General features: G+C 43.0%; 1 protein-coding gene across 2 annotated transcripts in view; it reads left to right on the plus strand.

The window, feature by feature from the left end:
• Positions 1–14,438, plus strand: part of LOC140495876 (uncharacterized) — a 53,060-nt gene that overhangs the window by 20,359 nt on the left and 18,263 nt on the right. For both annotated transcript variants that reach the window (XM_072595089.1, XM_072595090.1), the window contains exon 2: positions 7,091–7,186. In XM_072595089.1, the coding sequence (XP_072451190.1) occupies positions 7,091–7,186 (96 nt within the window). The remainder of the gene's footprint in view (positions 1–7,090; positions 7,187–14,438) is intronic.

Here is a 14,438-nt window from a genome sequence, read left to right on the forward strand (position 1 = left end):
CAAAGATGCACTGCAGAAATTCAACAAGGTTCCACCAGCACAATTCAGCATCCATCATGGACAGACATCAGGATGCATGCTGAGATTAATTAATGTTTTTCAGTGTCTATTGATGAATTTGCTACTTCAGAAGAAATACTGATTGTTAAACCCTTTCACTATGTAGAACATAGAACAATACAGCACAGAGCGGGCCCTTCGGCCCTTGATGTTGCACCAACCTGTGAAATATTCTAAGTTCATCCCCTTACACTACCCCATCATCACCCATGTGTTTATCCAAGGTTTGTTTAAATCTCCCTAATGTGGCTAAGTTAATTACTTTGGCAGGCAGGGCATTCCACACCCTTACCACTCTGAGTAAAGAACTGCCTTTGACATCTGTCTTAAATCTATCACCCCTCAGTTGTAGTTAGGCCTCTTATACAAGTTGATGTCATCATTCTAGGAAAATGACTTTCACTGTCTACCCTATCTAATCCTCTGATCATCATGTATGTCTCTATCAAATCCACCCTTAGCTGCCTTCTTTCCAATGAGAACAGATCCAACTCTTTCAGCCTTTCCTCATAAGAGCTTCCCTCCAGACCAGGCAACATCCTGGTAAATCTCCTCTGCACCTTTTTCCAATGCTTCCATGTCCTTCCTGTAATGGGGCGACCAGAACTGTACAAGATATTCCAAGTGTGGCCGCATCAGCATTTTCTATAGTTGTAGCATGACACTGCGGCTCCGGAACTCAATCCCTCTACCAATGAAACCTAACACACCGTATGCCTTCTTAACAGCACTATCAACCTGGGTGGCAACTTTCAGGGATCTATGTACATAGACTCCAAGATCCCTCTGCACATCTACACTACCAAGAATCTTTCCATTGACCCAGTACCCTGCCTTCCTGTTATTCTTCCCAAAGTGCATTACCTCACATTTAGCTGCATTGAACTCCATTTGCCACCTCTCAGCCCAATTCTGTAATTTATCTAAGTCCCTCTGCATCCTGTAACATTCTTCCACACTGTCCACCATTCCATTGACTTTAGTGTCATCTGCAAACTTACTAACCCATCCCTCTATCCCTGTGTCTAAGTAATTTATAAAAATGACAAACAGCAGTGGTCCCAAAACATATCCTTGTGGCACACCACTAGTAACCAGACTCCAGGCTGAATATGTTCCATCAACCACCACTGCCTTCTTCAGAAAGCTAGTTTCTAATCCAAACTGCTAAATCAAAACATTTGGCATCTTCTCATCCTTTATAAAACAAACATTAGCATTCATAGTCCCACTTCAATGAGATTTAATCACCTGGAGTTGTGAATCAAACTATTAACTACTTAACAGAAGGTCATGAAATCAGTCAACTAGAACTAATCATGTAACTGGGGGCATTCTGGCTAATGTGCATATGATGATACAAAGATAGGTAGAGGGACAGTAGTATTGAGGAGGCAGGGAGGCTGCAGAAGGATTTGGACAGATTAGGAGAGTGGGAAAAGAAGTGGTAGATGGAGTTCAACGAGGAAAAGTGAGGTCAAGCACCTTGGAAGGAAGAATAGAGGAGTGGACTATTTTCTAAATGGAGAGAAAATTCAGAAATCTGAAGTACAAAGAGACTTGGGAGTTCTAGTCCAGGATTCTCTCAAGATAAACTTGCAGGTTGAGTCAGTAGTTAAGAAGACAATGCAATTATGGCATTTATTTTGAAAGGACCTGAATATAAAAGCAGGGATGTATTTCTGAAGTTCTGTAAGGCTCTGGTCAGACCACATTTGGAGTATTGTGTGCAGTGTTGGGTCCCATATCTCAGGGAGGATATACTGACCCTGGAGCGTGTTCAGAGGAGGTTCACAAGAAAGGTCTCAGGAATAAAAAGCTTAATGTGCGAGAACAAATGCTCAATGGAGTTTAGAAGGATGAGGAGGGATCTACCTGAAACATACAAAATACTGAATGCCCGAGCCAGAGTAGATGTTGGAAAGATGTTTCCATTGGTAGGGGAGACTAGGACCTGAGGGCACAGTCTTAGAGTAAAGGGAAGACCTTTTAGATTGGAGATAAGGAGATGTCTCTTCAGCCAGAGAGTGGTGAATGTATGGAATTCATTCGCACAGAAGGCTGTGGAGGCCAGGTCACTGTGTATATTTAAAACTGAGATAGATCGGTTCTTGAGTATCATGGGGATCAGGGATTAAGGGGAGAAAGCAGTAGAATGGGGATGAGAAATGTATCAGCCATGATTGAATGGTACAGCAGACTTGATGGGCTGAATGGCGTAATTTCTGCTCTTATGTCATATGGTAATGATTTCCCTCAGATATATGTCAATCAACTGAATGAAAGAGCAAGCACTTTTTTCAGCACTACAATTTTCTTCAAATATTTAAAAGGCAGGAGTTTCAAATACTTTTGACAGTTCCTGTTGTCTCTTGTTTTGATTGTCAAGCTTTTTGAAATTATTTGTTTTGGCATTTTATGAATTTTTTTTAAACAATTCCAAGCTTGTTTCAGGACCATATCTAAAAGAATACCCTACTTCTCCAAACAATGTCAGCAGGTTTCGAAACAAAAAGTGAAATCACAGGAAAAACTCAGCACCTGAACAGAAGCACTAAAGTGCACAAGTTGTGTTTTAGATATCTACTTGTGTTAATCAGATCAGTTTATACTTCCCCCTAAACAACATGTTCAGGGATGATATTACCCACTTCTCTGGGGGAGACAAGAGCTAGAGGGCATAGGTTTAAGGTGAGAGGGGAAAGATACAAAAAGGACTCAAGGAGCAACTTTTTCACGCAGAGGGTGGTGTGTGTGTGAAATGGACTGTCGGAGGAAGTGGTGGGGGCTGGTACAATTGCAACATTTAAAAGGCATCTGGATGGGTATATAGATAGGAAGGGTTTAGAGGGATATGGGCCGGGTGCTGGCAGGCGGGACTAGATTGGGTTGGGATATTTGGTCAGCATGGACAAGTTGGACCAAAAGGTCTGTTTCCATGCTGTACATCTCTATGACTCAATGACTCTATGACCTTTGGGTAGGTGGAGCTTAGACCCAGATTCCTGGCTCAGAGGTAGAGTCACTACTACTGTATGACAAGAACCCTCAGCTGCAAATTACAGGTTCAGCCTCAGTGAACCACAGAAGCACAAATTAGAATCTTTCCCATTTCTCCACACCCCTGTGAGTAAGATAAATGTTGGGATTAGGGCAGGGATTTCTAGATTCAAGTCTCAGCTGTGATTCTCATGAAAAACAAGAGATTTTTGTTAGCCACAGTTGTTAAACATTTAAAACACCATGTGCTTCAAGTTTATTAAACAATTCTTTTATTTTTTTGTGAAAACCTATTGTATTTTTAAAAAATCTATTCACTAGATGAGGGTGTCACTGGCTCGGCCAGCATTCATTGAATTTGGATCCCTAGGACATTACCTGGGTCTTTGGATTAACAGTCCAACAATAATACCACTAGGCCCTCACTTCCAACAGTAAAAAAATGCTGGGATATGTATTCTTACATTGCATATGACATTTTGTTGCTGGCTCGTTTTGCTGCATTCTCTTTGTAGCCAGAGAAATTGTCAAATGCTTTTCTTGTGAAGTTGTTGCTTTTTACGTATTTTTGACAACTCCTAATGGCTCAATAGTCTAGTATTGAGCTGCAAGGCCCAGGTTGGTTGCAGGTACAGTCTCCAATATGTTGTCAGTAAAGGATAAGGTTCCTTGGCTAAGGGGGAGAGAAACTAATTAGACAGGGTTTCCGCTCCTGATCACAATGTGGGGAATCTTGCTGTTAAGGCCAGCAGAAATCAGATGTTAAGAGAATTGTGTTGTGAATTGATCAGCCTCCCTAATATCCTAGAGTTGATCTGCTACTGGCAGAAACTACTCCTGGAGATCACAGTCAAAGAGGGATAGGAGAATCGACGTTTCAAACATAAGCTGTTCATCAGGATCATTCCTGATGAAGGGCTTGTGCTCAAAACATCAACTCTCCTGCTTTCGGGTACTGCCTGACTGACTGTGCTTTTCCAGCATCACACTCTTTGACTGTGATCTCCAGTACCTGCAGTCCTCACTTTCTCCTGGAGAAAAACAGCTTGGCTCACCAGTAGAGGACAGTTGGTATCCTAGAAACCACATTGAAGTATGAGGCAACACCTTCAAGCAAGAAAAAGAAAGAAAACAGAGAAGAACTATGGTTAGGGTTCCCCATGTCTAGTTTGCTTGTGATTTTCATTCATTCGAATGGGCAGAAAATCACAGGTTGGTAAGCACAAGATATATATCTATATCTGCCATATATGAACAGAAATAGTTACAAATATCAACTTCATTTTAAAAGTGGACCTGGTAACAAACTTTGTGCTTTTTCCTTACCCACAAGCTCAAGAGAAAATTGAAGTTGTTGGATTGCTGGAATGTTCTACAAATCAAAGGCCATGAAAAGGGCAGCAAGTGACAGAGCAACAGTTGCTGGTTGCACTAGTGAGATAATGATCTGAATTAGATACACAGTTATACACAGTGGCCCATAACAGGAAATGTTACTCTTTGATACTGCAACTGCACTCCACAACGCTTCTGCAGACAGGAAATTGTGTAGTGATCAGGAGAATTTCTGATAAACTTTCTTAACAAAGTGTTTCTGTTTCCACTACTCATTGATGTGGTGCACATTTAAAGCTCCCCATTTACATTTTCTTTCCTTCATTTTTGAAAGACATTTTTGTATTTTCTGCTTGGATGTAAAACAGGGCCTTGATGTACAGAACAATATATGGTATGTTGGAATATTAGCCATTAACAGGGTACACCTGATTCTCCGTTTAAACTAATGAAACAGAAGAATATGTTTTACTTAGAGTCATAGAGATGTACAGCACAGAAACAGAACTTCAGTCCAACTCCTCCATTCTGACCAGATATCCTAAACTAATCTCGTCGCATTTGCCAGCACTTGGCTCATATCCCCATAATCCCTTCCTACCCAAATATCCATCCAGATGTCTTATAAATGTTGCAATTGTACCAGCCTCCACCACTTCCTCTGGTAACTCATTCCATATATGCACCACCCTCTGCGTGAAAAAGTTGCCCCTTCGGTCCCTTTTAAATCTTTCTCCGCTCACCCTAAACCTATGCCCTCCAGTTCTGAACTCCTCTACTCCACGGAAAAGACCTTATCTATTTAGCCTATCTCTGTCTCACAGGATTTTATAAACCTCTATAAGGTCACCCCTCAGATTCCAACACTCCAAGGAAAACAACCCCAGCCTATTCAGCCTCTCCCTATAGCTCAAACACTCCAACCCTGGTAACATCCTTGTAAAACTTTTCTTAACCCTTTCAAGTTTGACAACATCCTTCTGATTGGAGGGAGACCAGATTTGCATGCAATATGCCAAAACTGGCCTAACCAATGTCCTGTACAGCCACAACATGACCTCCCAACTGAGAGACCAGAATCGCACACAATATTTAAAGATTTTTCTCTGCAAATCAAACCACAAACAATTGATTCTTATCGGGCCAAATCTCACTAAAATGACCCAAAGCTTCTTCGTACTTCGATGACAATTTGATTCTGTACTGTCTTACCTGCACCTTTTCCCCAAACTTGACAACAGTAACTCAATCAAGTTTGTGAGACATGATTTCCCACGAATCAAGCCATGTTGACTATCCCTAATCAGTCCTTGCCTTTCCAAATACATGTACACCCTGTCCCTCAGGATTCCCTTCAACAACTTGCCCACCACCGACGTCAGGCTCACTGATCTATAGTTCCCTGGCTTGTCTTTACCACCTTTTTAAAACAGTGGCACCACGTTAGCCAACCTCCAGTCTTCCGACACCTCACCTGTGACTATCAATGATACAAATATCTCAGTAAGAGGCCCAGCAATCACTTCCCTAGTTTCCCACCTGATCAGGTCCTGGGGATTTAACGACTTTCATGTGTTTCAAGGCATCCCGCACATCCTCCTCTTTAATATAGATATTTTTCAAGATGTCACTATCTATTTCCCTACATTCTATATCTTCCATGTCCTTTTCCGTAGTAAATACTGATGCAAAATACTTGTTTAGTATCTGTCCCATCTCCTGCGGCCTTGCTGATCTTTGAGGGGCCCTATTCTCTCCCGAGTTACTCTTTTGTCCTTAATGTTTGCTGATGACACCAAAACTGGAGGATTAGTGGACAGCGAAGGTTACCTCCGATTACAATGAGAGCTTGATCAGATTTCCAGCATCTACAATACTTTGCTTTTGTATATTCCAAGTGAGACTGTGCCACAACAAGTCATATTCAAATCACTTGACATTTACACATACATACCAAACTCTAACAATGGCCAAAAATACTTAAACCTAACTTCTCTTTGATTGTAATGCTTGCTAAGTCAGAAGTGGGCTGTAAGGACAACAAGCATTGATTAAAATGGATTTGGTTGTAGAGGAAAATACCCTACTATACAATTTCACCACACCACAAGATCTTTTTTTAAATTTTGTACCCCCAGCACCATGGTGTGTGTGTGTGTTGGGAGTGGGGGGGGGGGGGGGGAAATGAAACACAGTGAAAAACAATAGGTGTACAAGTCATCAATCAGTTTCCATCACAAGACTCTTTGATTGATGGACATATTTTCTAATCAATCTGTTCAGTGTTTATTATTACACGTCACTGGAGCAGGTGGAAGTTGAATCTGGGTCTCCCTTCTTGGTGGATTATATGGTTTGTCCACCAGCAAATAAGTTAGTTTAATTGGCTGTTTAATCAACCAAGCAGCAGGTTAGTAGATCATTGAGACCGCCACATGTCAATTCATGGGTTAGCTAACTCCTGGTGACCTATACTCTAATTGATTACCCAATATGCCAATTTAGCCATTAACTACAATAACAAGAATTCACATTTCATCCCAAGTTCCAGGTTTGGAAACTGTTCAGATAATTATTCAAGCCTCCCTTCCCATAAAGCACATTGGTATATTTTTAAAATGCCGTAGGGTGTAAGAAACCAGGTTGTTTGTCTGCACGTCTGATATATTCCTGTTCATGTTTTTTTTCCCCACAGATGTCAGATCCAATTAACTGGTTGCATAGCACCAAGAAGCTTTGTCAGGTAGTGATTGAAAGGAATGAGCAAGGAATTGCAATACCGCTTAAAGAGGTAAGTGAAACCTCATGTCTTTATATTAAAAATGCTTCCCAAATAGGCAGAGGCTGTGGAAATTTAGATTACTTACAGTGTGGAAACAGGCCCTTTGGCCCAACAAGTCCAGACCGACCCTCCAAAGAGCAACCCACCCAGACCCATTCCCGTACATTTACCCCTTCACCTAACAGTACAGGCAATTTAGCATAGCCAATTCACTTAAGCTGCACATCTTTGGACTGTGAGAGGAAACTCGAGCACCTGGAGGAAAAACACACAGACAGTTGCCCAAGGCAGGAATTGAACCTAGGTCTCTGGCACTGAGAGGCAGCAGTGCTAACCATTGTGCCACCCTGTAAATGTGCTGCATCATCAGAGGAAGATCTAGGTGACAGGGAAAACATGATGATGCATCAGTGAACTGAGCACACTACTGAGTGAGAAAGAATGGAGACAATTCTAATTGTGAAATAACAGCAAATGATCTTCAGTGAATGGCATGGAATGTATTCAGTGTGTTTTATTAGTCAGTTTTTGCTTGCATGATTACCTAGCTACTTTACAGTTTGTATGAATTTTGAACTTAATGTAAGTAGTAATTAAAGGGTTTTTTAACATTAAATTGTAGATATCTTTTTAAGATGTACACTGTCAAAAGCTTTAAAAATATAAATGAATTAATACAGAATCAGACAACAACATTGAAATTGTATAGCAGGGTATTTTCCTCTACAACCAAATCCATTTTAATCAATGTTTGTTGTCCTTACAGCCCACTTCTGATTTAGCAAGCATTACATTCAAAGAGAAGTTAGGTTTAAGTATTTTTGGCCATTGTTAGAGTTTAGTATGTATGTGTAAATGTTGAGCGATTTGAATATGACTTGTCGTGGCACAGTCTCACTTGGAATACACAAAAGCAAAGTATTGCAGATGCTGGAAATCTAAAAGGAAAACACACCGTGCTGGAGAAACCCAACAGATCTGGCAGCAACTGTGGAGAGAGAAACAGAGTTAAAATTTCAGGTTTGATATGACTTCTTCAGAATTGAAGGAGGTTGGAAAATTGTCGTTATTATGCTCAACACAGAGGGGAAGAAGGAGCAAATGGAACAGGTCGTAACGGTGGTGAAATAACTCTACATGGAGAATGCTTGACACCTGATCTGGCTTCCTTGGAGCCAAATCTTAGAATGAATACTCCTGATTTTTTTATTGCTCTACATTTTCCCTGACTAATGCACCTCACTTACATATCCCTGAACAATATTGGCAATTTAATTTGGCCAATTCACCTAACCTGCACATCTTTGTATTGTGGGAAGAAATCCACACAGACACAGGGAGAATGTGCAAACTCCACACAGACAGTTGCCCGAGGCTGGAATTGAACCCAGATACCTGACTGTGAGGCAGCAGTGCTAATCAGTGAGCCACCTTGCTGCCCTCACTCATTTTTTTTCTATTAGATTGGATTAGATTCCCTACAGTATGGAAACAGGCCATTTGGCCCAACAAGTCCACACCGATCCATTCCCCCACCCTATATTTACCCTCGACTAATGCACCTAACACTAGAGCAATTCATCATGGCCAACCCACCTGACCTGCACATCCCTGGACCATGGGAGGAAACTGGAGCATCTGGAGGAAACCCGTGCAGACACAGGGAGAATGTGCAAACTCCACACAGACAGTCGCCGGAGACAGAGATTGAACCTGGGGGCCTGGCACTGTGAGGCAGCAGTGTTAACCACTGAGCCACCATGTTGCCCTCACTCCTGTTTATGTCTGTCAGCCAAGGCTTCCTGATTGGACCGAATGAACAGCCCCAGTCAGGGAGCTCATTCTATGATGTCCACCTGGCTGACCTCATTACAATCACTACAGCTGGGCTCAGAGTCAAAAACAAAGAGGTTGCTAGTGGTGGTGAGGTAACATGTAACATGAAAGTGTAAGAAGGAGAGAATGGGTCTCCTCTGCTGACTTTGCATAGCTTGGCTATGATATTCTCTGTTGTCAAATGGCTTGTCGTTATCCCCAGTTTTTGTGTGGTGATGGTTCTAGAAATTTGCCAGTTGCTATGGAATTGTAATATTCAATTAGATCAATTGGAAGGAGAGATTGCAGGTATTCTGTTGGAATCGTTCATTGACAGGGGTTGGGCAGGGGAGTTGATGAATGAGACATGGTTAGAGCCACTCAGTCCTTAACTATTTCTTAACTATAAAGATCACATGGGGGGCTCTTGTAGTGCAGTGGTCATGTCCCCACCTCTGGCCTGGGTTAAAGTCCCAGATTCTGGATTAGTGGTGCTGAGGGGATGTCCCACGTGAGCCAGAGGTATGTAATAACATCTCTGACCATAAGATATTGGAGCAGAATTAGGGCATTTGACCCATTTGAGTGTGCTCTGCCAATCTTCCCTGGCTGATATGTTTCTCATTCTCCTACCTTCTCCCTGTACTCCTTGATCCCTTTACTAATAAAGAACCTAGCTATCTCTGTCTTAAATATACCTAATGGTTGCCCTCCACAGCCTTCTGTGGGAATAAGTTGCACAGATTCACCACTTTCTAGCTGAAGAAATTCCTCTTCATCTCAGTTCCTTCCTGAAGAGTTGTTCCTTCACTCTGAGGCTGTGCTCTTGGGTCTTAGTTTCTCTTACCAGTGGAAACATTATTAATTAGAAAAATATGAAGATCAGATGAAGGGCAAAATTGTTGATCTTAACCATTTTCAACTTCCTTAATGACAAATTCAGGAATCCATTTTATTTTGTTCTTTTAAGATGGATTGATTGATTGATTCTGACAGAAATAATTGCAGTGTTTTTTTTTTAGCATTCCTATCCCTGAGAAATTTCAATGTGTATTTAACATAAAGATAAATAAAGTTGGAGTGGCAGCAATTTCTATTTGATTCATTTTTTTTGTTGTTGATGGGATGAGTGTCCCTGGCTGGGCCAGGCATTTATTGTCTTTTCATAATTGCAAGTCAGAATGTGGTGATGAGCAGACTTTTTAAATCTCTGCTGTCCTTGAAATGCAGGAACCTATGGTGCTGTTGGAAAGGTGGCTCCATGATTTAGACCCAGACAATGAAGGAAGAATGATATAATTGCCAGTCAGGCTGCCATGTAGCTTAGAGTAGAGCTTAAGCTGATGGTGTTCCCAAGCATTTGTATCTCTTGACGTTTTAGTTGGTAGAGGTCGCAGGTTCGGAAAGTCCTGTCAAAGGAGCATTGGTGAATTGCTTCAGTGTGAATTGTAGATGACAGACACTGCTGTCATTGTGTTGATGAAGGGAGTAACTGTTGAAGGTGGTGCATGAGGGGCAACCAAGCAAGTTGCTTTGGCTTGGATAATATTGAGCTTCTGCAGTGATTTTGGAACTGCACTCCTCCACGTATGTGGAGAATATTCCATCACACTCCCGATTTGAGTCTTATTGATGGTGGACAAGCTTCTGGGGATTGAGGAGAGGAGCTACTCAACTCTGATATGCTCTGGTGGCTGCTTTTTCATACAAGATTAGTCCAATTTCAGGTCAGTGATAATCCCAGGATATTGATAATGGGGGACTTCAGTGACAGCAATGCTATTGAATGTGAAGGGGGTGATAGTTGGATTCTGTCTTGATGGAGATTGATCATTGCATCATACTTGTGTACAGTGAATATATATCCTCAGTAAAGGCCTCACTTCATCTCCCTATGCTCCCGGATCAGCGGATTCAACACACGTTGCAAAACTGAACTTTTCTTCCACTGCCTCTGTCTCTATGCTTACTTTTTCCATCAGGACACTCACTCACCCTCTGAAGACCTCTTCTTCTGCCTCCAACCCATTCCATCCACCTGGACACCCCATGCTGGTCTGTTACCCGCCCTCGATCTCTGCATCTCCAATTGTCAGCGTGACATTGACCACCTCAACCTGTCCAATCTCTCACCCTCACAACATGCAGCTCTCCACTCTCTCTGCTCCAACCCCAACCTCGCCATCAAACCAGCAGACAAGGTGGGGGTGCAGTGGTAGCTTGGCACACCAACCTCTACTCTGCTGAACCCAGGCACCAAATCGTGGACACCTCCTCCTACTGCCCCCTCGACCATGAGCTCACCTCCCATCACCAAACCATCATCTCCCAGACCATCCACAACTTCATCACCTCGGGATCTCCCACCAACAGCCTCTAACCTCATAGTTCGGGAATCGCATGCTGCCTGGTTCTACCTCCTACCCAAAAATCACAAACCTGATTGCCCCGGTCGACGCATTGTGTCAGTCTGCTCCTGCCCCACCAAATTTATCTCTGCATACCTTGACACTGTCCTGTGCCCCTTGATCCAGGATCTTCTCACATACTTTCGGGACACCACCACACCCTTCTCCCTCTCCTTGACTTTCATTTCCCCAGCTCCCAATGCCTCATCTTCACCATGGACATTCAGTCCCTGTACACATCCATCTGCCATGACGAAAGCCTCCACGCCCTCCCTTTCTTCCTTTCCCGCCAACCCAACCAGTATCCTTCCACTGACACACTCATTCAATTGGCTGAACTGTCCTCACCTTCAATAGTTTCTCCTTCGAATCCTTCCACTTCATCCGGACCAAAGGGGTAGCCGTAGATACCTGCATGGGCCCCAGCTATGCCTGCCTGTTGGTCAGGTATGTGGAACAGTCCACCTTCCGCAGCTACACCGGGACCATCCCCACCTTTTCCTCTGTTACATTAGTGACTGTATCGGCGCCACCTCATGCTCCCATGAGGAGGTTGAACAGTTCATCAACTTCACTGACTGCTTCCACCCTGACCTCAAGTTCACCTGGGCCATCTTGGACACCTCCCTCCCCTTCCTGGACCTCTCCATCTCCATTTCTGGTGACCGACTCAAAATGGCTATCTACTTCAAACCCACCAAATCCCACAGCTACCCAGACTACACCTCCTCCTACCCTGCCTCCTGTAAGACTGCTATCCCTTATTCCCAATTCCTCCGCCTCCATTGCATCTGCATTCCTTCCGCAACTCCCTTGTTAGGTCCACACACCCCACCAACCCACTCTGCCCTCCCAGCAACTTCCCCTGCACAAGAATTGCAAAACCTGTGCCCACACCTCTCCCCTCATCTCCGTCCAAGGCTTCAAAGGATCCTTCCACATCCATCAGAGATTTACCTGTACTTCCACACACATTATCTACTGTGTCCATTGCTCTCAAAGTGGTCTCCTCTACACTGGGGAGACAGGACGCCAACGTGAGGAACATTTCAGAGAACATCTCTGGGACATCCAAACTAAACAACCCCACCGTCCTGTGGCTGAACATTTCAATTTCCCCTCCCACTCCACCAAGGACATGCAGGACACGGGCCTCCTCACCTCCGAACTCTAGCCACCCAACACCTGGAGGAAGAACTCCTCATCTTCCACCTTTGCATTCCCAGCTACCTTCCCCCAGCAGCTCTCTTCCACTCCCCCCCGACCCGCCCATTTATCTCTCAGCCCCCTTGGTCCACCGCCTCATTCCTGATGAACAGCCAATGCTCGAAACGTCGACTCCCCTGCTCCTTGGATGCTGTCTGACCTGGTGTGCATTTTTCCAGAGCCACTCTTTTCGACTCTGACTCTTCAGCATCTGCAGTCCACATTTTCTCACAGTTTCTGATCATCACCCAGGTTGCTGTGCAGTCGTTGGGAGGCTGCAAGACCACAGGTGACCACTGGGGGGTGCTCTAAGTGATATTGTTCTCAAAAAAAGTGAAAACTCTGGAAATGGTTAAGATGTGCATTGAACATGGTTTTAGAATGATCAAAGGCTGTTTTTATACTATTCTTTTAACTCTTTTTTTTCATGAGATTTACATTTTTTCCCAGATTGCTAGTAAAACTGCATTTGTGGATTTGTTGACAGGCTACAAGAATTGGATGCAATCTATTCCTGTGCTGTACTGTTCTATCTGTTATGTTCTAATGCAAATGTTTGGATACAGAAAACAACAAATGCTGGAGATCACAATGGGTCAGACAGCTTCCATGTTTCGAGTCTAGATGATTCTTCATCATAGCTGTGATGAAGAGTGTTCTGGACTCAATGTTAGCTTGCCCGCTCTCCACGGATGCTGCCTGACCTGTTGTGATCTCCAGCATTTGTTGTTTTCAGTACAGAATTCAGCATCTGCAATAATTCGTTCCTACATGCTGGGATACAGAATCTAACTAAGAACAAGATAAAATGAATTTCACATGTTTTCAAAGGATACCTAGTGCAAGCGGAAAGTTTGAAGCTTTCTGTAAAACTAAGTGGAAATGGTGCCCCTTGTCACTTTCACGCCCTGCTTGATGGACTAGGATCAAATGAATATTATGCAAAATCTATCCCAATTATATTGCAAGATTTGCACATTTGAAGTGATTTTGCCAGAACTGTAAGCTTTTCCACTCTGGCCTTCCACTGATTTTAAGGGAAGGTTCTTTTCAAACCAAAGAACTTGAAGTTGCACATTAACAGTGAGTAGAAAACTTAATCGGGTTGCAGCCAGAATAAAACATTAAATTCGACTACAAGCAAGTTGTGCTGTTGGCAGCAATTTTTGACCAGGGCCAGAAGGAAATGGAAATATTAATAATCATACCAGCAATTTCCTTTGTAATTCATAATGCTTTGTTTCCAAATGGAGGGAAAAAAATGCCTCATGGGATGATATTCCCTGCCTCCACTCATGTGTATGCCACCTCTTTATTTGTATTATAGAACTTCTTATTGAGGCAAGGCTATTGCTAGAGGCACACAGAAATAAAGAATATGCCGTTTTCCCTCTATCTATTGCCTAAAGAGAGACAATTTTTTTTTTCAAAGGCTGTCTTCCCCTGCATTACACTTAGTTGTACCCCAACCCCTCCAAGTTGGGACACTTATGTCCATTTGAAACCGCAAATGCACAAATCTGCTGTTAAGGATCAACAATCATCTTGTACCAATCTACCTGGTTTGTCAGTTGCCTGATCCAGTGTGATACTTCAATAGATACATGAGGCCTTGGTTCTTGACATTCAAGATGTCAACATTTAAGGGAGAGTGAAATCCACCTCCTGTAACTCTCGAACTGATTGGAGGAAAATAAAAGTTCATTATGCAGAAAGAAGCTGTGCTGGGGTTGTTGTTCACCAAAGTGCCGGACGTGGCTCAGTGCGAGCTATGGGTTCAAGTCCCACCACAGAATTTAAGTCCATAATCCAGGCTGATACTTCAGGGCATT

Source organism: Chiloscyllium punctatum, chromosome 25 (assembly GCF_047496795.1).
Source record: "Chiloscyllium punctatum isolate Juve2018m chromosome 25, sChiPun1.3, whole genome shotgun sequence".
Lineage (NCBI taxonomy): Eukaryota > Metazoa > Chordata > Chondrichthyes > Orectolobiformes > Hemiscylliidae > Chiloscyllium > Chiloscyllium punctatum.